The sequence below is a fragment of the Pteronotus mesoamericanus genome, unplaced genomic scaffold (assembly GCF_021234165.1).
Source record: "Pteronotus mesoamericanus isolate MK-2021 breed Mesoamerican mustached bat unplaced genomic scaffold, CSHL_Meso_final scaffold_54, whole genome shotgun sequence".
NCBI classification, from domain to species: Eukaryota; Metazoa; Chordata; class Mammalia; order Chiroptera; family Mormoopidae; genus Pteronotus; species Pteronotus mesoamericanus.
Window position 1 is genome coordinate 18,723,340 of NW_026555321.1, and position 26,280 is coordinate 18,749,619.

General features: G+C 38.0%; 1 protein-coding gene across 1 annotated transcript in view; it reads left to right on the top strand.

Moving 5' to 3' along the window:
• Positions 1-26,280, top strand: part of LOC129087914 (collagen alpha-4(VI) chain-like) — an 89,876-nt gene that overhangs the window by 51,279 nt on the left and 12,317 nt on the right. Inside the window, 12 exon segments of the mRNA XM_054595004.1 lie at positions 1,359-1,421; positions 3,228-3,290; positions 4,361-4,423; positions 4,967-5,029; positions 7,181-7,231; positions 9,622-9,657; positions 9,762-9,824; positions 11,102-11,164; positions 12,294-12,329; positions 13,301-13,337; positions 15,491-15,502; positions 15,590-16,083. Coding sequence (XP_054450979.1) covers positions 1,359-1,421; positions 3,228-3,290; positions 4,361-4,423; positions 4,967-5,029; positions 7,181-7,231; positions 9,622-9,657; positions 9,762-9,824; positions 11,102-11,164; positions 12,294-12,329; positions 13,301-13,337; positions 15,491-15,502; positions 15,590-16,083 — 1,044 coding nt within the window.

Sequence of the window (26,280 nt, forward strand, 5' to 3'; positions counted from 1 at the left end):
TAGATATTCTTGCTTTTACAAGATGCCTAATAAAATGGAAATCTAAGTGAGATTTTATTTATGGAAAAGATTGTATTATGGCAAACAAATCAATGCATAGGTTATTTTGGCAATAATTTGTGTTTCCTTTACTTGTATACATAATAAGAGATTAACCTAATGTATATACTATTTTATATTCTGCTTTTCCATGTTTCCAAATCCTTCTATAACCATTAATACATTGTATCTTATTCTGTTAAAGAACAATGATTAGTAAACAATTTGGTAATATGTTTTGTTACATATTATGCCAGGGATGTAAAGAGAAATGGTATTTTTGGTTTTTTGTTTTTGTTCTTGTTTTTTGCTTAAATGATTTCCCAATATAAATGTGTATGCATGTAATTATAATTAAAGAGCCTGGGCTTTGCTAAATAGAGCCATGTTGTTCTCAGAAATGTGGTGCATTATGAATGTCACTAATATGCAAAGTAGGCAACATTTCACTTGTTTCAAAATTTCTAGCTACATGCCTTTTAAAACATGGTTCATATTTGTAAATGTAGAAATCAACTCTTAAAGAATAGAGTACTATAACAGTAATGATTAGTAGAAGTGATTCCCATTTATCAGAATAATTTGAAAAACTTAAGAAGCACACATAATTGATCCACATATTGGTTAATTCTGAGTTTAAGATTTTTTTTCTTTCTGTAACTCTGAATAATCTATCAGTAGCTTAGTCAACATGAAAAAAAAGAATAATTCACAAAATGGGCATTAGCCTCAATCTTGGAAAATTTACCTTCTTTGTAGAATTGAAAATATTAATTTGAGGGAGAAATTAAATCAGTTATCAGATAAATCATTTTAACAGGCTGTCCTTTGCCTAGGGAACTAACTTAGTGCTCTAAAAACTATAAGTTTTTAAACCAGTTTTCTGGCATTTCTCTATGTGCTTTATGGGTTCCAGAATGTCACAGCTGTTGCTGTGCACAACATTTGAGTTTCTTCACATGGGATAAGGATCCTTAACACCAGTTAGCATTTAATAACCAGTTACTATGTTCAATGGGAGTATGAGTAATTTAAACAAAGTGTGTTTGCTTCCATCACTAGCTGAGAAATTGGAAGGAGATGCACAAAGACTAGGAAAGGCAGTGAGAATCTGGTCTTACATTTTCCCCACCTCTGTGGAACTACTGCCCCCATTCCTCTCGAGCTCCACGTCTTAAGAGGACTAAGCCCAGACGATGAAATGTTTTGTTTTTTTTTTACTCTTGTGGCTTTTAGGCAACGTCTTGCAGGGAAGGCTACCTTCAGTAGGAACACTGAAGATGCTTGGTGAGCTCACTAAATCTTATTCATTTTGACAGGGTGTGCGTGGAGGAGCTGGTGACCGCGGTCACCAAGGAGAATATGGGTATCCAGGCTCACAGGTTGTATCAGTGAATTTGTTTTTAGTGCTAAAGGATATTTGTTTAAAATTTTAACTTAGATTCTTTGATAGTGATTTAACATATATCAGAGTGACCTTGGCTACCTCCCTTCGTGGGCCTCCCAAAGCAAATTATATAACCTCTCTTCTGGGTAGGTTAAACCTCAATAGCTAATATTTACTGAATTCTTACTATGTCCTAGATATGGCCCTAAGCACTTGTATTAACCTATTAAATCCTTTACTAGGGGGGTTGTTATCCCCATTTTACAGGGGAGCAATGCGGGGCGGGGATAGAGAAGTTAGGTAAATTGACCAAGCTCACACAGCTAGTAAGTGACAACGATGAGATTCAGACTCAGGCAGCATAGTTATAAGTCGATGCTCTTAATTGCTGCCCATTCAAATTACATAGACCATATCTGATTCATCAAAATTGTATTCAGTTTGGCAGGAAAAATCAGCAATGTGCTTATGAAGTACCTATCATACACAGGGCGTTTGGCCAAGAGGCCTGGGACATTTAGACCATCCTGGCAAGGATCTTGCCCTCGAGGTGTTCAGTCCAGTAGAACATTGTAAACTCTTCTGTGATAGCTGGACATTTAAACTGCCAGTCAGTTCTTTTGGAATCTTCTAAGTGTAACACAAGTTTGTCATTCTGCAAACATTCCTAGAGTGTTCTCTACGTCTTTCTTCTAAAAGCCAAATTATTTCAAAATATCCTCAAATGGAAGAACTTTAAAACAACAAATTTTATTGAGCACATTGACTCATGCTCTTTAACTTTGAAGATCCTATGAGTGTTAGAATATAATTTGAGAAGATTTCTGCTATTTTCCCACTTGACAAAGATACCAGATAAAGACAAGGGTAATCAATGTGTAGTAACAGATTTTATTTACTTTATGACAGACAAGAAAGAGTACCTGAACATAGGGGGAAACACCTGAGAGATATACTTTTTGCCTTTTCTTTTGATCACTGGCTTAATTCCAATTTGGATGTCCTGCTCCTGTTGCGTCCTGGTTTTCTCCTTTACATTCACTTTGTTATACTGCTGAGTGTGAGGGGGGCAGGTCGTGTGGTGAGGTATGAGCAAGATAATGAATAAAACCTCTCCTTATTTTTCACTTCCCACGGGCGCAAGGGTATGATTCAGTATTCACATAGATGATTCAATACTTCACACAGGAGTATAGAAGCTATAATCAATGCTTCTAATAGGAAAATATTTCTCAGAAAAGCAGGAAAAATTTAAAGTGTCAGAAATCAGTAAAGTAAAATAGATTGGGGAGAAAACAAACTCCCTAGCAATGTGCCCAGTGAGATTAGGCCCCTCAAGTGTACCTTTGGTTCTTGATAAAATCAGAATGCAATTTCTTGTTTCGCCCCTGTATATATAAGGAAAAGGTTGATTTTTTTTTTTAGGTAAGATCAGCCACTATCCTAGTAGCTTCTCTTATTCCCTTTTTAATACCTAAAATGAGTTGGGTGAATTGAAATATAAAAACAATGTTCTCAAACTTTAGTACTCATCAGATTTAGCTGAAGAGATGGTTAAAAATATGGATGCTGAGGACTCACATCCTATGCTTCAGATGGAAAGAGTTTGCAGTACGTGTGCTGGGGGCACTTCAGAGTGCAGATGCTGCTTGATTAACGTGCAATAAATGAGATAGTGTTGGGCCAGAATACCTAAATTTGTGCTTCCATGAGCATCTATGGATTTTTAGTTATGTGGAAAATATTATAATTATGTATCTCTATAAAAATTGGTTGAATTCTAATTTTATTTTTGGACCAGGGACCAAGAGGAAGGCAAGGACCACCAGGAACTTTAGGACAAAAGGGCTCCCTGGGTATCCGGGTAGGTATGGAAAACTAAAAGCTGCAACACAGCTGCTCATTAATAATGGCCAATTCATGCACCTTGGTGTTCCTGGACAAATAACGTAAAGCCTCACTGTCTGTTCTGGGATCTGTGGGTGTCAGGAATTTCTATAAATAGCTAATTTGATGCAGTGGACAATGATCATCAGGAATGTATCCCCCCCCCCCCCCCCCCGCCCCAACTCTAAGTATATTGTGGGACTGTAGTGATCAATGAGATTGGGGTTGAGCGTCAGGGGCATGTAACACAAGCTCATACTTACTTGTGGAGCAAGGGGAAAAGTAGTATAAAAGGGGAATGGTGGTTAGTTTACTCCTCACAAACATATAAAGAAGCATTACTATCCCAATTTTATAGATGAGGAAACTGAGGCTCAAAGGGATTAAATTATTTGTCATCTGTGAAGTAAGAGGCTGACCTGACCTCTAACTTGGGTCTTTCTAGTGCTTGTTCTACAACTCACCCAATATCCTGGTGGTCCATAGAAGGTTCAGACCAGATTGAGGCAGATGGCTGGAGTAGATTCCTAAGGAAGGGAGCATTTAAGATACCTTCAACCCGGGCAGCATGATTTAAGTCGTGGGAGAGAATATCTGGAGAGTCAAAACAGTAGCTCTAGGATGGTCTAAGCCCAAGTTCTGTCCTCATTCTCCCACCATCAGGAGATTTCTAGCCCCCTAACTGAGTGTATTATTTGCATTCTCTTTTGATAATACTTTCTATTTGGGAAGGGTGAAAGTCGAGTTGTTTATCTTCCCGACCTCTTAATCAAGTAGAACTTCCCCTCCAGTAGCCAGAAAATTCCTTCAATTTTTGGTATGTGGTAGATGTGGCCTCTTGCACAGAACACCTTACTCCCACATCCCATCCCCCAGCCCAGAGGTTAAATGTGTCTATTATACATTTTCTATGTTGAAGGATATAATTAATTGTATTGAAGGTGATTCATGAGCATATTACCAGTTTGAGACCATTTCAATAATAACAAGAGTTGGATAGTTAACTTTGTGGCCCCGTAGGTGATTCTAGGCATGGTCTTTTGGCAGGGGAATCCTGGGCTTCCAGGGCCAAGTGGTTCAAGAGGAAAAGCTGGACCAAGAGGAATGAAGGTAAATGTCATAGAATTCATTCTTCCTTGAGTGCAACTTGGGTTTTCCTATATGAATCTCACCTCACTTGATCATTTCCAGCATGAATTTCTGATGTGGTTGGTGATGATGTTGACTGTCCATTCCCTTATAGCTGGATAGATGGATACTGAGAAAGAAAGACATATAGACAGGTATATAGAAAGATGAATAGATGGACACATGTATCAGTAGACAAAGATATAAAAATAGATAGACAAATATATGTGTTCACCATAAATGTGGATTCACACACTCACACCTAGAAAAACCATAGCAATATAAAATTCTGTACCTGGTGCTGCTGCATACCTGGTTTTGATCATTTTCAATACCAAAATTTAAAATATATTTTTTAATTTTTTATGTTTAACAAAAATCTAGAGGAAGATATTTATCTTAGATTGTAGGATGATGCCAATGGAATTTGAAAAGAGTGACTGTAACATTCCTAAGAACAATGACATAAAATTGTATGAACTCATAGGAGAAAATTAATTTCACCTTTATCCTTTATTATAAAAGGGAGATCGTGGTGTTGCAGGAGAAAGAGGCCCACAGGGTCAGCAAGGACCAAGAGGGGAACCTGTAAGTCTGCTTTCTCTGTTTTGGACTCTTGATTGACTTTCTTGTTTATTATTTGTTCTTATTTCACATAAAATTCTAATATTCATGATGAATATTTGGGGTAACAAAAATGACATAATAACTAGAGCTGTTTTGAACCTCAAGAGTCAAAGATTGTTAAACTTCTCATATACAGAAAGAATCCAAAGACATCTCAGGGTTTATTTTGCCTTTTCACATGTTATTGAAGAGGGAAATGCCAGTTAGCCTCTCCTGTTTGACAAAGATGTTTTGCAGACATTTGAGTCTTTTAGGAATACAGGGATGCTCAATGAAACTTTTTTTTTTTTTTAAGGAAAACAAATAAGATGGCCAATCAGGTACAAATTTTTAAGGGCATGGGTTTGATTATCCAGAGCATAGAAATAATCTTTGAAGACTAAGCATCATAAAAGGTTTACTTCAATAGATAACACTCAAAGACAGGACTATGCATTTTTACCTTAGTCATAGCAAGAGCAAGTTAGTTTTTTATGACTATTTTCAATTCAACACCTTATTGGAATGAGCTTTATGTTACAGAGTAATGATGTCTTTCCTGAAACTCATATTTTTGAGATTCCTCTCATCAGCAGCAGGAGGGACCTGCATCTGTTTTACACTCAGCACTGAAATTGCATTTGTTAGCCAGGAAAGAAAATAAAAGCAGGTCTAAAAAGCCTCAACTTAAATGTGGCAAGGGAAAAAAAAAACAGAACAAGATCACTGACAAATGAAATGTAGCGCAAATAATGTTTTGCATCTACACTCAATTCAGATGATGAAGTTAACACTGTCTGACTTTATTAAAATATCCTGATTTAAAATAATGCAAAGCTTGTTCCTGTTGACCTCTTTTTGGGAAAAACAAAGCTGGGGAGCACTGCATTTCTTGAAGGAGTTGTTTCAGGAATGTTGGAGGGTGTAGGACATCTCCAAAACATACAATCTGGGTCTCTGGGGCTGCAGATGTTGAAGCCTCTGCGTGTCCTAGAGCAGAGAGAAGCTGGAGTAACAGCAGATGAACCTCATTTGCAATCCCTCCCCCCAGATAATTCATTTTTGGCAATCTTCATCTTATTTTCTAATATTTTAAACTTTATTCCTTGGCCATTGAAATGATCTTTGTGGCTTAAAATTTAAAACTGTTCTTCTCAGTTGATGTACTTCATTTAAGTGCAGTCTTTGTCCATTCAGCACAAAGTATCTACAAGTTTCTGAATTCACTCTTTATTACAGGAAACTCATTGTCTGTAAGTATAGATGCTAAGATCCCAGTAGTATCACCAACATTTTCATAATTACTCTCGCCAGCACCACCTCCATTTCCACCGCCGCTCCCTCCGCCATTGCCACACCATTGCCATGGCCAATGTCACACCACTGTCATCACTGTCACACCGTTACTACTCTGTTGCCACCATCATCACCATTACTGCCACTGTCAGCAGCAGAATAATGGCACCTTACTAAGTACTTTCTCTGTGCTTGGCATTGTGCTAGAGACTTTTCATGCACAATCTCATTTAATCTTCCAACCATACTAGATAGATGATATTATCCCCATTTAACAGATGAGGAAACTGAAGCTTAGAGAAGTTGAGTAACTTGTCTAAGGTCACTCATACAACCAATGTTAAAGTGGAATGAAAATTTAGGTCTGTCTGGATTTACAGCCTATAAACTTATTTACTGAACCACATTGCCTCTATCCCATTCTTTCCCCCCAAAGTCTGTCTGGAGATTTATCAATTCTGGAGTTTCTTCCATTGTTTCTTTATCCTACAAGGAAAGCAAATTTTCCCAGGTAAAACTTTGTACAGTGATTGGGCTTCCTATCCCCATGGTATCACCTTGCTGAGGTACAGAATCTTGCTGAAGAGGAGGTTAAAAATTAAGGAGAATACTAAAAATTTATTTATGTCATGGTCTTAAAAACTTGAAACCCTCTTCCCCCCTTATCCTTTGAAGGTAGTCTAACGTTTATCCTATAAAGCTGAGATAAACCTCCATCAAGCCCCTCCTTCCTTCCCCATCTCCTTTCACTGTTGATTTTTTCAAGGGTTCCGGTAATATTATCAACCAAATAATGATCTGGATGACTCTACAATTCATCTTGTATCATTTTCTTAGGGTCTTTTTGGTCCTGATGGATACGGAAGTCCAGGAAGAAAAGGCACAAAGGTGAGGTTTACCTTACAGAGTATTTGGAGTTAAAAACTATTGCTTTTATTTTATTTTACTAGAGTAAGAGTTATCGCCCAAGTGGCATGCCAGGAGTGGTTTCTACATGCTGTTTATGATATGTTGTAGCTGCCAGAGCTCCCTCCTTCAAAAGCAAAAGCTGATTCTGTTTCTCTGTTATTTAAAAATCAAACTCCTTACTTCATCTTCTACCTACCCCCGCTATTCCTACCCCAGCTCTGGGAGTGCCAGGCTCTTTCCTCTGCAAATGCTCTGGCCTCTGTTTGGGATGTCCTTCCCCATCTCCCTCCTTTGGGCAATTTTTACTCATTTTATAAAACCAACTCGGATATCAACTTCACCTTGTGGAAGACAGAATTTGTTGTCCGGTATTCTATGTGCCCAAAGCACATTGTTCATATTCCTACAGTAGCCCCTTTCCATTGATGTTTTATTTAATTTATTCCTGCATATTTATCTACCTCCCAGTTTCTGAGCTTGATAGCAGGATTGCACCTTACTCATTTTTGTGTTGCTGGAACAGAGCCTGGCACAGAGTAGCTGCTTAATAAGGGTACTTCAAGATTTCCACTCTCATAAGAAGCTGGTATTTTAACATGTAGTTAACGGGTTACTGACAGAGGTTGTGATGTATAGAAGTCACATGAATCTTGTTGAGCTAATCAAATGTCAGAAGCTGCAGTTATTCTTGGTGCTGTAGTTTGCAAGTTACATTTATCACTTCACAATATAAGAAATTACTGGGATGTTTGGTGTTGCTGAGCTACTTAACTATATCAGAACTCTGGGCCGGCTTCTCTGCAATTCTGTTGTTTCCCTTGTGACCCTTGACAACAACACTGCCATTTTATTGAAAAGGGAAATGTCCCAAAACGTAGTGATCCCTTTGTAGATATCTGTGGAATAATGAACCATGTGGGCCCATGGTGATCATTCTAGCTTAGCCTTCTTGATTTACAGATAAGAAAATTGAGACTCAGACAAGCGCAGTAACTTGCCTATGGTCACAGAGCTAGCCAAAGGGAGAGTGGAGTGTGGAAGCTAGTTCACTGGAGTCCCATCTGGCAAATTAAGTCTTTCTCCCCTAGGGGAGAGTTTGCATGGCAGGAAATTCTGGATAGAATTGAAATGTGCGTGTTTTGAGCCACATACCCCCACCTCTCTGACCTAAACACACGGGCAGTCTATACTTCTTGTGATATACTTAGCGTTGTGGGACACGCAGATTCCACATTTGCATGACTTTTTCCTGACAAGTCATAATTGTCTCACTTTAAATGGCCCTTATTGCTTCTGGGCCAGCAGACTACATTTTCTTAGGTTGTTCGCTCTCCTCTTCTCTGAGTGATGTGTTTCATACTGTCCGCTCTCAATAGATCATTCCCAGTATAAAAAGAGATGGGAATATCTGTCATCTTCCAAAAAAACCCAAACCAACAACAAAACCCTCACTTACCTACACCCTTTCATTGCCCCATTCCTCTCCGGCAACTCTTGGAAGAAGTAGGTCCATACATATGGTTCTCACTCAGGGGTGACTTTACCTCCCAGGAGACATTTGGCAATGCCTGGAGGTATTTCAGTTGTCACAGCTAGGTGAGGGGGTGCTGCAGGATTTTTATTTATTTTTTAACGTGTTTGTTCTCTGCCTGGAATGTTCTTCTCCCAGATATCTGCTTGGCTTTCTTCCTCAATTCGTGCTGGATTTTGCCCAAATGCCACTTTTACCAAAAGGCTTTGTCTGACCCCCTTATATAAAATATATACCCTCAACAACCCATGTTGTTCTTTATCCCTTAATTCCCTTTCTGGAACAGCATTTCTCTCTCCCTGATGTATTGTACTTCTCTTCCTCACTAGCAGGTAAGTCCCATGGTAGCAGCAGACTTTCTTTGTTCACCGTGTATTTCTCAGTGCTTAGAAAAGTGCCTACCACATAGTAAGTGCTAAATAAATATTTGTTGAATGAATCATTGCTTTGTAACGTGCCTTTGGGTTGACAATGAGGGCCTGCTTCCCAACAATCAATTTGGTGCCTCTTCCCTTGGTTTCCATTGGATCAGAAATCTGGTTATTTAAACTGATAGGTATGAATATCTAAGAAGGCAGTTTCATTACACAATATATCAAGGAAGGGTTAGGAATTTGTAAAAATAATTTGCGAGTTGTTTCACAATGAACTACAGATATAAAAAATGTACACAGGAGTAGCTCAAGATAACTTTTGGTATAGTTGTTTTTTCTGGCACCTGTTTTAGTCTTTTTTCTTAAGTTACAGTTTCTTCTTTTTTTCTGAGGAGTGCCAAAAAAAAAAAAAAGGACTTAATCACATGACATTAAACAAGCTCTTCTCCCATTTCTGACACTAGGGTGAACCTGGCTTTCCTGGCTATCCTGGCACAAAAGTAAGGAGATATCTTTCTGGGCCTGGCAACGGGTATGCAGCATGTGTCATTTGTTTGTGCTTATTTTTCTTTACATTCAAGATTCTGTTTTTGATTCTATTAAGGGAGCAAATGGTGACCCAGGCTTCCGAGGAGAGAAGGGGGCAAAGGGAATCAGAGGAAAGCGGGTAAGAATGAAAAGGATTTCCCCGAGATCTATAAAGGCTTATGTCATGGCACTCTACTCATAGGAGCCTATTTCTATTGGGTTAATGGAGTGCTTAGCAGGAAGCCCACATCCTCCTCAGGCGGGCACATTTCATGCCCTCCTTGGGCTACCTCACTTCCCACTTCCATTGTCATTCATCTTCTGAGCGCAAACACTGCTCCCCAAACCATAACAACAGAAAATCCAAGTTAGAGTTTTGGTTGTGCAACATCAACCTTTAACAAAATAAATTTGGAGGCACCTCTGTCTTTGATGAGCCTAGACATTTGGAAGGTTATTGATTTAGCTGCAGAGCAAATGTTGCTGTTTCTCTGAGATTTTTCCAAGCCTTACCTTTCTCTTAGCTTTTTTAGGACTACACACTCAAGAATGTGGCTGCCATCTTCGTAGACTTTGAGTCATATTTTCTGTGCTTTATAGAGTCTACCATTAAAAATCTATTTCTTCAGGTTCTGAAGATTCAACCTTGAAGAGCCACAATCACTGGAAGCTCTTTTTAGAAAGAGTAACCCCGTGTATATCTAAAACCTTGGTAATGTTTAGCTGGTAGAGAGCAAGGCCTTCTGGGGAAAAGACATCAACCAGTGTTCAGTGAAAAAAAAAAAAAAAAGAGAAAAGGAAAGTGAATGTATATTTTCTAGGAACTCAATAATTGGTATTTTCATACACTGGCAAAGACATAAAGAAAATTTTGATCTATGCTTCACTTGGCTTGCTGTTGGTTAGTACTGCCCTGCTCAGCTAAACTTATCTTTCTGATTTCAAATTTAAAAATAAGATAAAACATCAGTTACATCCAGATGATGGTGCGCTGTGAATCCATGACTAGCATATAACTTTTCTCATGCACTGAAGACCAGAAGGCAGTGGAGGAGCTCTACTTTTTTCTTGATGCCAGGCCCTCAATTCACACTTTATGCATTCATTTAACTATATAACCTAGACGGTCAAGTGAATATGACATCCTTTAAGGCCGTTTGGAAGTGTGTGTTTGTGTGCATGTACACACGTTGGCTGGAATTAGATATATGGGGGGATTTAGATGGTTCCCATAAAGAGACCCCTTCTCTTTCTAGTCTCTGTGTATCACTCCACTGATCACAGTTCATAAACTAATAGGTTTATAGAAGACTCACTGTACCTTAGAAATAATGACAATTTGATATCTCAGGGTTATGGTTTTAATGAGTTATATTCAAGGGGGAAAGCTTATTCTTTTGGTCTGGTGGTTTTTAGGGTAATTCTGGCCCTCCAGGATTTGTCGGAACTCCAGGTGACCAAGGCCCTTCAGGACCACGGGTAACATGGACTCTTCTCTTTTCTCTTATTTTCAACCTTTGTGTAAAAATGAATAAAGACATGATAAGAGGCATCTCTAAGAAGAAATGAATACTTGGGACACACAAGAGGATCTATACAGGGAATCGACCAAATTTGCTTTTCATTCACTTCAAGTCTTTACAGAGTATATTTATTCAATAAAAATGTTTTACTTGAAAATAGAGAAGGCATTAGAGTGGCTGGAGATATATAAATATGTCTAAACATATAAAATAATTCATAATGCTCCCTGGAGAATGAGTTTATCAATATAAATGAGGTAAGCAACAAATTTATGCTGAAACCAGAAAGAAATCCTAACAAAATAGGACATTTATATCATCTTAACTGAACTGACAATGTTGCAAGCCCACAAATAATTTTTAAATTTTTTGGAAGTTCATTTGGTATGAAAGGGAGGACTTGGGGCTACTGTCACGTTGCCCCATGGCTCATCCTAGGAGGCCAGCTGTCATTTCATGAGATGGCACAGTTAGTCAGCTGTGGGTTGAACCTGGGGGTTTCACTGAAGTGTTGGGCTTGCTTAGAGAAGTACAACAAAGTCATAGAATCAAAAATCTAGAAGGATCACTCATGCTCATTTTGCAGATGAGAAAAGAAGATTGAGAAGATTCTAGTGACCTGTCCAAGGTCACAAATTACTACCTTGTAGAGTCTAAATAAGGCATCTCTATTCTGAAGGATCCAGAGAAGGTTTCTTCAGGTCTAGGGCAGAGATAGGGTGCTGGTGGGCGGCCAGAGAAGAAAGGATTGGGGAGGACTGGGTTCTCCTTTATAACTGCCTGTGAATGGCCCTGAGATTCTTGAATGGCCTTTCCTAAACTGTGGCTTTATCTCAAAATGATTTGATCTTCTAAAAGTTATGTACCATTTACCCAGGCATCCTGGACACCAAGCCCTGGCTCACATCTCCTAAGCACTCTGACCTGCTTCCTTAGGAGTCAGATAGAACTCCAGGGCCAGGAGTGAGGGGCAGAAGATGGTCCACGAACTGTGGTGAACTCTATCAGAACCTCACACTGACTCAGGATAATACTGTATTGGACCTCTGAATTTTGCATTTTAAATCTGTTTCTGTTCTTTCCAGGGCATCAAGGGCCCCAAAGGCTTGGTAGACATGATGGTAGGTGACGGATTGAGTTCTAAACTTTATTCTTTTCAGAACACAAAGCTTTCTACTTTGACAAAACAGAAATCTATAAAGATTGTTTAGTTTTACCTCTTACAAATTTTGTTGGTACTTTTAAGTTTGTAGAATAGACTTTACTCTGAAAAGTTATAACCAAATCAAATAAAAAGAGTAGAATAGTATTTTAGATTCTAGAGGGAATCTGGACATTTTTGAGGAATAATAGGTAACATGAAAGGAAAGACCGAGGCCACTCCTCTATACAATATGCCTTTTTGTAAAGTTCAAAAATATGCTTATAAAGTATTTATAAGCCAACACACAGCACACAGCCCAGGCCTTTGTTTTTCATGGAACACCTGAAAACAATCTCAAAAGTTATAATGGTTTTCATCTTTCAAGTACGAAAATACTATTGTGGGGTGGGGGAAGGAAGTAGGGACAACTGAGGAGCAAGAAGTGATGGGGTGGAGGGAAAAAGAGAACAGAGAGAAAGGAACAAAGCAGACTTCAAGGGGAGGTGTGAGGAGTATTGTCTTGGCAGTCATTCCAAAGACATGGGCTAGGAATTGCTAATATAGAGACCCAAAGAAGGCATTTCTCTGCTCTCTGTGCTGAGATTCCTGGATTTAAACTTCTTCAAAATCATATTTGATTCCTTTGCTTTATGATGCAGATAAAAAAGATAAAAAGATTCCTTTTATTTACCTAGCTCTAACAATATGGGCACTATATTGTATGTAGAGTGTTTCAAATGTTTTAAAATATCTACTGGATCCAGAAATATAATTGCTGGACAGTTTTATTTGCTCTAACACTTTTTGGGTTTTCTGTTATAGATTTAAAAGGTTCAGATATGCACTGATAATATCCATATGGCATTTCTAAGTCACCAGAATGGGGAGGAATATACTTCAAATTAAATACTTTTCCCTTTTTTTTCTCTCTCTCCATCTTCCTAACAGCCTTGTGAAATCATTGATTTCACACGAAAAAACTGCCGTAAGTTTGAAAAAGGCTCAAAAGGAGTCAGTGGTATGAAATGGGGATGCGTCATGGCTTGGGGACATAAGTCACCATGGATTTGACAGGTTTGGGATGTGCCATTGTCCATCATAAAAGGATCCTGTAAATGAATATATTTAGCTCAGTCCCCACTTGGGTAAGTAATCTTCCTCAACATGGTCTTAGAAATGAAATGGCCTCAGCATCTCAATGGTGGAGGAAAACTCCCACTGTGCAATGTGGTGCCCCATGAAATGCAATGGTAATTGCATTCCTGCAGGTCTGAATCTTGTTCTTATCACAAAACAGGCAAATCGAAGCTTTGTTCTCTTAATCTCCTCCTTTTAAACGGGAGGGATCAATGGTGAGCTTTCAATAAGAAACGTGCCCTATTTTATTTACATTTAGGTTTTAAAATAGAATTTTGAATCATCGAATTTTAAGTAATTACATTCTCAGATTTTAATTTATTTACTATCTTCAGTGTATTCCAAGATATTTACATCCTGTGATAAACACCTGTCTCTACTTTACTGGCAAAAGGGAGAGAACACTGACTCGGCAAATTGCTTCATTTGGGATCCTGTGTTTTCTCCACAGTCACCCTGCCCCTCTTACTCTGTCTAACGCTTCCGTGTTCTCTTCACTTCCAGCTAGTTGCTGCTCAGGGAGCTTATGGTATCCTACCTCTTAGAAATCATAAAGAATAATACCATCATCTTGATCACAAAAGAGTGCCAGAGTTGGCCATATAAAAAGTGAAAACTCCTTCACATTAAGAAGCAAACATAAAAATAGGAAAAAAAAATGCAATATAAGCAATGGATCCAAGCAGAGGATCAAACTTCCTTACTCTATCATCTCAAAATATGTAAAATTGCTGCTACTCAATCATTTCCATCAAATGATTTCTACAAATACAGATAATTTATATTTGCTAAACATAAATGTAAAAAGCTCATTTAGATTGCAAATGGGCAAAAGATACAAGTGGAAAATTCAGAGAAGAAAACCTGCCAATGGATAATAAACCTGGGAAAATGTTTGACCTCACAAGAAGTCAAAGAATACAAACCCAAAAGAGATATCTTTTTGTTTTCGAAATTGGAAATATTTTTTTAAATGACAAAATTTACAATACTCCAAATTGGGGAAATATGTAAAGCACTCATTGCTGGCAGGATTGCCAGTTAGTACAACCTTCCTGAAGTACAGTTAGACAATGTGTATCAAAAGCCACAATCATAGAGATTTATATAGGGTTACAGCTGGACAAATATGCATAGAAACATACACAAATATACTCATCACAATGGGATGCTGGTGGTGGAAATCACAAGACATCTATGTTGTAGAATAGATAATAGCGCTCTAAAAACGTTATCTTAGGATAGATGTCCATCATATACTAAGTGAAAAAAGATTCAGAACAGAACATATCCTAAGCTCCAAGTTATGGAACCTAAGATGAATTAAGGGTTATTTTAATTTTTTGTTTTCTAATATCTTTCTATAAAAATATACTACTTGCACACACACATATATGACTTCAGAACAGCTCAATATTAATTCAAGTTCAGTACATGTGACCGCAGTGCTAAATATCAGTGACACAAATGTATTTCTCAAATCAAAGCCTGGAAGTAGCCATTCTAGGGTTAACATGGAGCTCCAAGGGGTTCAGGGACGCAGGCTCTTTATATTTTCCTGCTTTGCTGTTGGGAAGAGGGTTATGTTTCCCAAATTACTTCATGGTCTGAGAGGTATAGGATGCTTCAGTTGGCAAGAAGAATACAGGAAAGGGAAACTATATGTTTTCGAAGATATACCTGTCATCTTTCTTATTCTGTTATCTAGAACTTACTGACTAATAGGGCTTACTCACTTACTCACTGGGTGGGGCAGTCTGCTCCAGGTAGCCATATGCCCAGCCAGAGACTGGAGTTCTCTTACTGTGGAAAAAATATAAAACAAATATAAGGGAGCAATTAGAGTCCTCTGCCATAGTCAGGCAGGGGTTGGAGAAGGCCATTAATTGAACTTCCCAGAGGAGATGGTTTTTCATTTTGAAGCACTCACATGGAAAACATACCACTGCTTATATAAACTAACAATGTCTTCTTTTCTCTCCAAAATAATTTCCCTTCCAGTTTGTTCATCAGGTAAATAATATTTCTTCTTATTTACTCAAATCTTTACTAGTTAGAGGCATTGCAGAAAACCTTAAATCTGTATATCCATGTGTCAAGGTGTTTCCAAATGCCCAGTGTTCCCCACCGAAGTGGTCTTTGCCTTGGACATGTCAAAAGACATCTCTGAGTTGGATTTTGAGAGGATGAGAAACATTTTATTGTCTCTGTTGATGAAGATGGAAATAAGTGAAAGTAACTGCCCAACGGGTGCCCGAGTGGCCGTCATGGCGTACAACAACAAAATAGATTACCTGATTCGCTTCTCGGACTACAGAAGGAAGCCTACACTCCTTCAGGCAGTCCAGAAAATTCCCCTGAAGAGGTCATCTGGCAGCAGGAACCTTGGGGATGCCATGAGGTTTGTGGCCAGACATGTATTCAAACGCGTGCGCTCTGGCCTCCTCACGAGGAAAGTGGCTGTGTTCTTCCAGGGGGGCTGGACCCACGATGCCGATTCCATCAGCACAGCCGCCATGGAGCTCAGTGCGTTGAACATTGTCCCTGCTGTCATCAGCTTCACAGAGGAGCACAACCTCCCAGACACGTTCATGGTATGTGGGGGAGCTTCTGGGGGGCAGGGGTACTAGGGCGGTTCGTGTATGGTCCTTACACCTTCATCAAGGACCACATCAGGCATGAGAGCTGTTCAGGGAAGGGATTTCCTAGGAATTAACCTGTATGCATGGGGGGCGGGTGGGCTCTCCTTATGGACTCTACTAGTGCTGACTGGCCTTCTTGAGCACTTATTTCATGCTATGTGCCTCATCAACATTATCTTATTTAATTGTCCCCAAAACTCTATAAGGTAGGTTTACTATATATCTCCATTTCAGAAATAAGAAAACTGGGGTTTAGAGAAATTAAGTCTATCGTCAGTAGTCAAGTGGCAGACTGATATTATCTGCCTTTAGAGCCTACGCTTAATCACTATTCTAAAAGGTATCATGGGGGATCATAGGATGTAATTTTCTTTTTTCACTCGGGGTGAAAATACATGTCCATATAGGAAAGCAGGTGATGTGCACCCACTTTAAATGCAGAGCTGATTGGGTTTTTATATATGATTAAAACCCCAAGACAAGTTTCCAGGTGACTGGACGTTTTCAGCCCCCTCTAAGTTTTCCTCATGTCCCTTCCCAGGCCTAGGCTCCCAGAGTCACTGCCCTTCTGGCTACTGTCACAGTCAACCAGTCTGACCTGTTCTGGACTTTCCTATAAATTGAATCCTATAGTGCTACTCTTTTCTAACTGGCATTTTTTCACTTACCCATATTGTAGGAGTGCCTTCATTTTTTTTTTTTTTTACTGCCATTCTGAAGTATTCTAATGTGTGTATACACCACAATTTATTTACCTATTCCCCACACTTTATTTTTCTAACCAAAACCCGTGTAACACATTCTCACAGAATATCTGATATGACTTATCAAAATGAAGAGTCATGCTCTCTTTTTTTTGCATTTATTTCTTTATTTGTTTATTTTTATTGAGTTTATTGGGGTGACATTGGGTAATAAAATTATATACATTTCAGGTCTACAATTCTGTAATGCATTATGTATACATTATATTGCATGATCATCTCCCCAGGTCAAGTCTCCTTCCATCATCATTTATCCCTCCTTTACTGTCTTCTACCTTCCCTTTTCCCCTTTCCCTCTGGTAATCACCATTCTGTTGTCTGTGTCTATGAGTTTATTTTTTCTTAATCTCTTCACCTTTTTCACCCAACCCTCCACCCCCCACCCCACTGACAGCTGTCAGCCTATTCTCTGTATTTATAAGTCTGTTTCTATTTTGTTTGTTAGTTTATTTTGTCCACTAGATTTCCACATATAAGTGAAATCACATGGTAGTTATCTTTCTCTGATTGGATTATTTCACTTAGCATAATACTCTCCAGGTCCATCCATACTGTCACAATAAGTAAGATTTCTTTCTTTTTATGGGCAAATAATATTCCGTTGTGTAGATGTACCACAGAATTTTTATCTACTTATCTATGATGAGCACTTGGTCTGCTTCCAAATCTTGGCTATTGCAAATAATGCTGCAGTAAACATATAGGTGCATATTCTTTTTTTGAATTAGAGTTTCAGTTTTCTTTGGATATTTTCCCAGGAGTGGAATTGCTGGGTCATAAGGCAGTTTCATTTTTAATTTTTTGAGGTAACTCCATACTACTTTCTACAGTGGCTGCACCAGTCTGCATTCCCACCAATAATGCACAAGAGTTCCCCTTTCTCCACATCCCTGCCAACATTTGTTGTTTGTTGATTTATTAATGATAGCTGTTTTTACAGGTGTGAGATGATATTTCATTGTGGTTTTAATTTGCATTTTTCTGATGATTAGTGACATTGAGCATCTTTTCATATAGCTATTGGCCATCTGTATGTCCTCTTTGGAGAAATGTCTACTCAGGTTTTTTTGTCATTTGTTAATTGGATTTTTTCCTGTGTGTGTTGAGTTTTATAAGTTTTTTATAAATTTTGAATATCAACCTCTTATCAAATGTATTATTGGCAAATATGTTCTCCCATTCAGTGGGATGTCTTTTCATTTGTTGATGGTTTCCTTTCCTGTGCAAAAACTTCTTAGTTTGATATAGTCCCATTTGTTTATTTTTTCTTTTGTTTCCCTTGCCCAAAGAGATATATCAGAAAAAATATAGCTAGGAAAAATGCCTGAGATTTTACTGTCTGTGTTTCTCTCTAAGACTTTTATGGTTTCAAGTCTAACATTTAAGTCTTTAATCCATTTTTAGTTTATCTTGCATATGGTGTAAAAAGGTAGTCAAATTTCATTGTTTTGCATGTATCTGTCCAATATTCCCAACACAATTTATTGAATAGACTATCTTTACCCCATTGTGTGTCCTTGCCTTCTCTGTCAAATATTAATTGACCATGAAGGCATAGATTCATTTATGGGCTCTCTATTCTGTTTCATTTATCTGTTTTTATGCCAGTGCCATGCTGTTTTGATTACTGTGGCCTTGTAGTATAGTTTAATATCAGGTAGTGTGATTCCTCCAACTTTGTTCTTCTTTCTTAAAATTCTGTGGCTGAGTGTTTTATAGTTCCATATAAACCTTTGAAATATTTGTTCTAGTTCTGTAAATTATGCCATTGGTATATTTATTGGAGTTGCATTAGATCTATAGGTAGCTTTGGGTAGTATGGACATTATATTGAGGTTAATTTTTCCTGTTTATGAATTTGGTACATATATGCTTCCACTTATTTGTATCTTCTTCACTTTCTTTCTTTAGTGTCTTATTATTTTCCAAGTACAGGTCTTTTACATCTTTGGTTAAATTTATGCCAAGGTATTTTTTTTGAAATGCAATTGTAAGTGGAATTGTTTTCTTAATTTCCTCTCCTGATAGTTAATTATTAGTGTATAAAAATGCAACTGATTTCTGGATATTTATTTTGTATCCTGCTACTTTACTGAATTTATTTATTAGTTCTAGTAGTTCTTTTTGTAGAATCTTTAGGGTTCTCTATATACAATATAATGTCATCTGGAAATAATGACAGTTTTAATTCTTCCCTTCCAATTTGAGTGCCTTTTATTTCTTCTTGTTTGATTGCTATGGCTAAGATTTTCAGTACTATGTTGAATAAGAGTGGTGAAAGTGGACATCCCTGTCTTGTTTCTGATCTTAAGGGAAATGATTTCAGTTTTTGTCTGTTGAATATGATGCTAGCTGTGGGTTTGTCATATATGGCCTTTCGTTACATCGAGGTGTGTTTCCTCTATTCCCACTTTGCTGAGAGATTTTATCTTAAATGGGCACTGAATTTTATCCAATGCTTTTTCTGCATCTATTGATATGATCATATGATTTTTATCTTTCATTTTGCTTATGTGGTGTATTTCATTTACTGATTTGCAGTTACTGTACCAACCATGCATGATCTTTTTACTGTATTTATGGATCTGTTTTTTAAAAACATTTTGTTGAGAATTTTAGCATCTGTGTTCATTAGGGATATTGGCCTGTAAGTTTCTTTCTTTGTAGTGTCTTTATCTGGTTTTGGAATTAGGATAATGCTGGTTTCTAAAATGACTTTGGGAGTCTTCCCTCTTTAATTTTTAGGAATAGTTTGAGAAGGATAGGTGTTAGTTCTTCTTTGAATGTTTGGTAAAATTCATCTGTGAAGCCACCTGGTCTGAGACATTTGTTTGTTGAGAGGGTTTTTTTTTTTTTTTATTACTGCTTCAATTTCATTAGCTATAATCTGTCTATTTAGATTTTTTGATTCTTCCAAACTTAGTTTTGGAAGATTGTAAGCTTCTAGGAATTTATCCATTTTGTCCAGGTTGTCCAATTTGTTGCATATAGTCTTTTGTAATATATATTTTTACAATTCTTTGTATTTCTTTAGTGTCAGTTGTTACTTCTCTTTCATTTATGATTTTATTTATTTGGGTCCTCTCTCTTTTTTTTTTGATGAATCTGGCTAAAAGTTTGTTAATCTTGTTTATGTTTTCAAAGAACCAGCTCTTGCTTTCATGGATCTTTTGTATTTTTTTCAGTTTTGATTTATTTTATTTGTGCTCTGATCTTTATTATTTTCCTTCTTCTATTCACTTTATTCTTTGTTTGTTGTTCATTCTCTAGTTCCTTTAAGTATAAAGTTAGATTGTTTATTTGAGATATTTCTTGTTTGTTGAGATATGATTGTAATGCTATGAACTTCCCTCTTGGGGACTGCTTCCACTGTGTCCGATAGATTTTGTGCTGTTTGTTCTCATTTTCTTTGTTTCAAGGGATCTTTTGATTTTTTCCTTGATTTTATTGTTAACCTATTCATTGTTCAGTAATGTGTTATTTCACCTCCATGTCTTTGTGTGTTTTTCAGTTTTTTTCTTGTGATTGATTTTTAATTTCACACCATTGTGGTCAGAGAAGATGCTTGATATGATTTACACCTTCTTAAATTTATTGAGACTTGTTTCTAGGATAACATGTGTTCTATCCTAGAAAATGTTCCATATGCACTTGGAAAGAAAGTATATTCTGCTGCTTTGAGGTGAAATGCTCTGAAGATATAAATTAAATTCTTCTGATCTAGTGCGTCATTTGAGGTTGCTGTTTCCTTGTTGATTTTGTTTGGAAGATCTAACCACTGATGTCATTTGGGTGTTAAAATCTCCTACAGTTACTGTATTACTATCCTTTTATGTCTATCAAGATTTGATTTATATACTTGGGTGCTCCTATGTTGTGTGCATAAATGTTTACAAGAGTTATATCCTCTTGTTGGATTGCTTCTTCTGTCATTATGTAGTGTCCTTCTTTGTCTCTTACTATAGCCTTGGTTTTAAAGTCTATTTTGTCAGTTAAGAGTATTGCTATTCAAGCTTTTTTAAATTTTCTTCCCTTTACTTTAGTCTTTGTGTATCTTTCATTCTGAGGTGGATCTCTTGTAGACAGCACATATATGGATATTGTTATTTTATCCATTAAGCTACCCTATGCCTTTTGATTGGAACATTTAAGCCATTTACACTGAAAGTGATTACTGATCAACAAAACAAGCAAGAAAAATATAACCAGAAACATTGAAAGAAAAAATAAACCAACAGTAACCAGAGGGGAGGAAAGAGGGGGTAATGGGGAAAAGAAGGGGAAGGGTCAAGTCAAGGAATATGTATAAAGGACCCATGGACAAAGCCAAAGTGGGGAAGGATTAAGGGTGGGAGGTAGGGGTGGGTGGGGCAGGGAAAGTGGTGGCAGGAGAATGGAGACCCCCCAAAAAAGTGATTATTGATAAGTAGGTATTTATTGCCATTTTATTCTTTTAACTATGTTCCTCTGTCTCCTTCCTGTAGATTTCACAGCCAGATATTAATGTGGGTATCTCTTCCTGGCTCTGGTGCTCTGGGGTGGGTAGCCCTGCTTGGGCTTAAGACCCCACACTTCTCAGAGGGAAACTTCGCAACTCATCTATCGCTCTGGAATCTCAGCCACAGTCCATGAGAATAAGGCCAGCCCTTTTTGCATCTCTTCCCTTCCTATCAGTCTCAATGTGGCTTCTTTTGTAAATTCTTGGTTATAAGACTTCAGCAAATCTTCAGGTGGTTATTCAGGTTGATTGCTCTATATTTTAGATGTAATTCCAGTTTAGTCATGGGAGGGATCATTGTATCACCTACCTGCTCACTGCCCCCTCCGCCACTATCTTGGATCTAGACTGCTATTCTCTGTTTAAAAGATTCCAGGATGCTTATGAGTGTCAGGTCGAACCACGTGACATTACCAATATTCCACTCTTCTTGACCAGCAAAAATGGAATTGTCATATTGTTCAACCTAATAGCTAATGATTTTAGCTGGGCTAGACCGCTTAATTTTCTTTGAATATTGAGGGTGCAACAAAAGTGGTATGTGAGAGATTCTGTTGACACAGCTGTGAATATGCTTCTAAGAATCAATAGATAAAATTATGACAGGTTGCAGACTGTTGGGAAGGATGGACAAAATATTTTGGGCTTCGAGAAACAAGGTTTTAAAATGCAGAGGGTGAATTCCTTGTTCAGGTTACATCCTTCTTGGCCAGCAGGACATCTTGGACAGGCTTGGGTTAGTGGGTGTGGAGCCGCTCTCAATAACCTCCTGAATGGATTAGTAAAGGCAGAGTATAAAAAAACAATGGTTTAAATTAGAGATGTAGCTTTTGTCTTTGGCTTTTCCATCAATAATGAGTTACCTTTTGAAAAGGCTCTTCATCTTCCTGAATCTCATTTTGCTCAGCTCTAAAATGCAGAGAGTCACAACTAGACATTATCTAGGCTCCTTGCCAGGTGTAACTGGAGAGTGATACTCAGGGTAAAGTTTCACCCCCCAGTGCTCCTCAGTGCTGCTGTCTGAGAGGGGGTCCTGGGCAGACAGTGTTTGGATCTGATGTACAGGTGATCTTTTGCCAAGATGTTCTTGCCCTCTTTGTTGCTTTAGGTTCTGAGTAAAATGATGTTAAAAAACACACACACACACAAACGTGGTAGCTTAAGTATACCTAAACCTCAGTTCTGTCATTTCTACCTGCTCTCCTCTCCATTTTTTTGGATATATTCTTGCCCTAGGATGCTGGGAGAGGACCCTGTTCCTTAAATTTAACAATTTAGAAAGGATGTTAAATGGTGCTTGCCAGCTCAAATTTAATAAATGGCCTCATTTCTGGTGACATTAGCATGGAGAGAAACTATAAAAATGACAACGCCTTTCAGGGACTTTTAGAAACATCTTCTTTTCTTCACAGCTGGGCATATTGTAGCCCTTAACCTCCCTTACTCTGTGCTCTATGTTTAGGGGGATCCAGTGAGGAGAGTGTGAATATCCTGGGATTTTACCCTGAATATCCTGAATTATCTGCCTGAGGGTGTTCTTCAACTATCTGCTGTAGATTTTTGTCTTTCACCTCTATGTTATTTTATTTTTCATAACAATACCCAGATGCTTCTGGCAAAATGATGGTTACTCAATTTAAAGCAATTATATAAACAGATACTCTGATTTCTCAGTCCATTCAAACATGCTTGGAGGCTGTGGGCATATTGAAAAGAATTTTAAAGCCATCCATGGAGTCCTCTCAGCCCTAAGTAAAATAGTATTATAGCATTTGGATTACTTGTGCTTAAACCCATTGTCAAGAACTGTCCAATTGCCTTGTATCTCCAAACATGCTTTCATTCACCCAATATTTTAAAAGTTAAAAACCAGAGGATTATAGGAAAAATGAAATTTGTGTGCCAGATTTCAAATTTAATTTTTCTTTATAAAAAAATCTAGTATATGTTCCTTTGAAACAATACCTAAGGAAATAACTCATGTTTATTGAGCCGAGCTCTAAGATCTTCCCACTTATTGATTCACTTAATGTTTACAACAACCCGATGAGATAACTCTTAATATGGCTCATTTTTCAGGCGGTGAAACTGAAACAGAGAAGTTGAATAATTTTCCTAAAGTGGCAAATCGGATTTTTTTAGTGCCAAATTAGCAATGGGATTTTAATTCAGAAGTCAAAAAACAGGAAGAGAATTTAGAAGTCCAAAATTCTTTCCATGAATTAATTCATATTATCTTTACAATAATGCTCTGAGATAGATCTATGAACTGGCCCTATTTTTATTTCTGTGTATTGCTCTTTAAAAAAAAATCCAAAGAATGGTTTTGGATTTCTGACTATAATGAAGACAAAAAATAAAAACAGCTTTAGAAGGTGAAAATATAGGGATGGGCAAAAATAGCTTTACAGTTGTGAATACATGAAACGTTTATTCTTGTGTTATTTAATAATTATTGTATTATTTATTTTGCATTACAATTGTAAACCTGCCTTTTCTCACTCTCATATTAAGAGAAGGCCAATGAGATTAAAAAAAAATTTTTTTTTATATAATTTCAGAATTCAGAAAAGTTGCACAGGACATTCTTTTTTTCTTTTTCTTTTTTTTTTTTTTTAAAGAAAATACTCGATTGCCAAGGTAGGCCCTTTCAGAAGCCATGGTACTACCCTGCTGAGACTTTGAGGGCTGCTGTTTTCTGTCAGACTGTTACTCCCCTAAAGCCTAAAGCCAGGATCAGCAGCTGAGGAAAGAATTAGGCAATGAGGCTCCAGACTCTGGCTTTGTCCCTTATGTTATCTGGACATGTTACTTGCTGCTGGAGTCTCAATTTATTCACCCATAACACAGGGGTACACTCACAGGTTTGTTGTGGGAATTATAGGAGATAGTGCCTACGGGGACATCTGACCTTTTCTATGTGCATGCTCATCTTCTCAACGCCCTTAAGATTGCACCTTTGCCCAGGAACTGTTCATTAAATTGGATAGGCTCCATTTGGTGAACACATATGAAGTTCTAACCACCATGCTACATGCTTTTCATGCCTTGTCATCTTATCCCCTCACCACTCAACATGTAGACCTGGAGCCAGCTGCCTCAGCATCACCATCACCAGGATTGTCAGAAATGCCAGATCTCAAGCTCCACACCTGATCTAATCAGTCAGGTTCTGCGTTTTTAACAAGATCCCCAATGGTTTGTATGAATGTTAAAGTTTGAGGAGTGTCGGTTTGATCTCAACTGTCCTACAAGTTAATAATGATAATCTGCATTTCCAAAGGAGGTAAGAGAAGGGCAGAGGTGAAATGACTTGTTCTAAACTGCTTAGTCCTGGCATTGGCTTTCCCATATGTCTGGTTCTCTATCCCACTCTGCCATCCAACACCATAAATCCAAGGTCAACTCCTAATATTTGCAGGGGAGTCCAGGAAGAGCTCACTGGTTCACAGCAGTCTTGGTGGGACCATGCCAAATGGCTGGAGCCAAACTGGGGGCTCAGGTTCCTGGAGTCAATCACAGGTTATGTGAATATTCTTTTCTGTGTTGGGCCCTTATTTTCCCTGAGACCATACCTCACCTGGATGCCAGATTGTTTCTAACTCTCTCTCTTTAGGGTCTGGTTAGTTCTTCCTCTGTCCAAGGCAAATCCTCCTCCACAGCACTTGCTTCCTATGCCTCTCCTCCCATCTGTCTAAGCCAAGAGCCTCCCTCAGCTCAGTTCCAGGAATGAACATTGTTCCATGTCCTCTGGCAGCTTAACACAGCAGCTGAGATCCTATGGGTCTCGCTAGCTCAGGGCCCACGAGGAGTTATTTAATAGTGAGGACTGAGGTGTGAGGATGGTCTATATCCTTTCAGGAAATGTCTTTCTGTCTCTTAAATAAATGTCTTTCTGTCTATTAATGTAAATCCCTGTTCTGTATCCCCTCCACCCCTCATATACTCCTGTGTTTAGTATACAACTTGCCCCTAGAGATGACAGTTAGACATTTAGGAATGCCGTTGGTTGAGAGAATGACCTTAGGTGCTGATTCAAAGTACAGTAAAGCTTTAAACCTCAAACACATCACTTGGTTTGTGTTTAAGGTGCCCCATTTTTGAGATTTCCTTCTCTGGGACTGATGGGAATTTGCAGAAGGAATTGTAGAGCCCTTTTTCTCTCCTCACACTGGGATTCCCTCTGAACACTATATCTCTGCTTGAACTTTCTCAGGAATTATCTTATCTCCCTTACTAGCGACAAAGATCATGCTGGCAAAGTCCAAGTCAGTGTTAATTAATAACAACCATGTACAGATGAATCTCTACTGAATCATAATTCCTTGTGGACCTCCATTTCTGTATACTTGTTCCTGCAATTTCATTTTTGCAGGAGCAGGAAAAATTTTAAGTATGATCATAAAATTAGTCTTCCTAAGAAAAGTTTTTTAAAAGATGCATGTTTTTTTTAGCGATTCCAGTTCATTTGAATTTGGTCATTTCCCAACCAGTAGCCAAAATGGACAAGGGCATCATCTCAGCTGCCCAGGGGAGAAAAAGTAACGGAGTGTCCTGAACATGAGGCAAATACAGAAAACAGTAATTGAGGACCAAGCTGTGTTGAAACAGGAAGAGAACTGAGCAGTATTGATTCCTACCTAAAACTCTAAAGAAGCTGAGGCCAAAGGCTTGTCCAAGGTCACATAGCCAGTCACGGTAGATGAAGGACTAGGACCTGAGTTCATGACACCTAATCCATTTGTGCTACATAAGCTTTTTCCATGGGCCATTCCTTTTTACAAACTTGGGGAAATATTTGGATTTGTTTGAAGTCTTTCATTCTACCTTAAAAATTCACACAAATTCTGCCTTTTATAACACACTTCACCCCTGTTTCCTGTGATT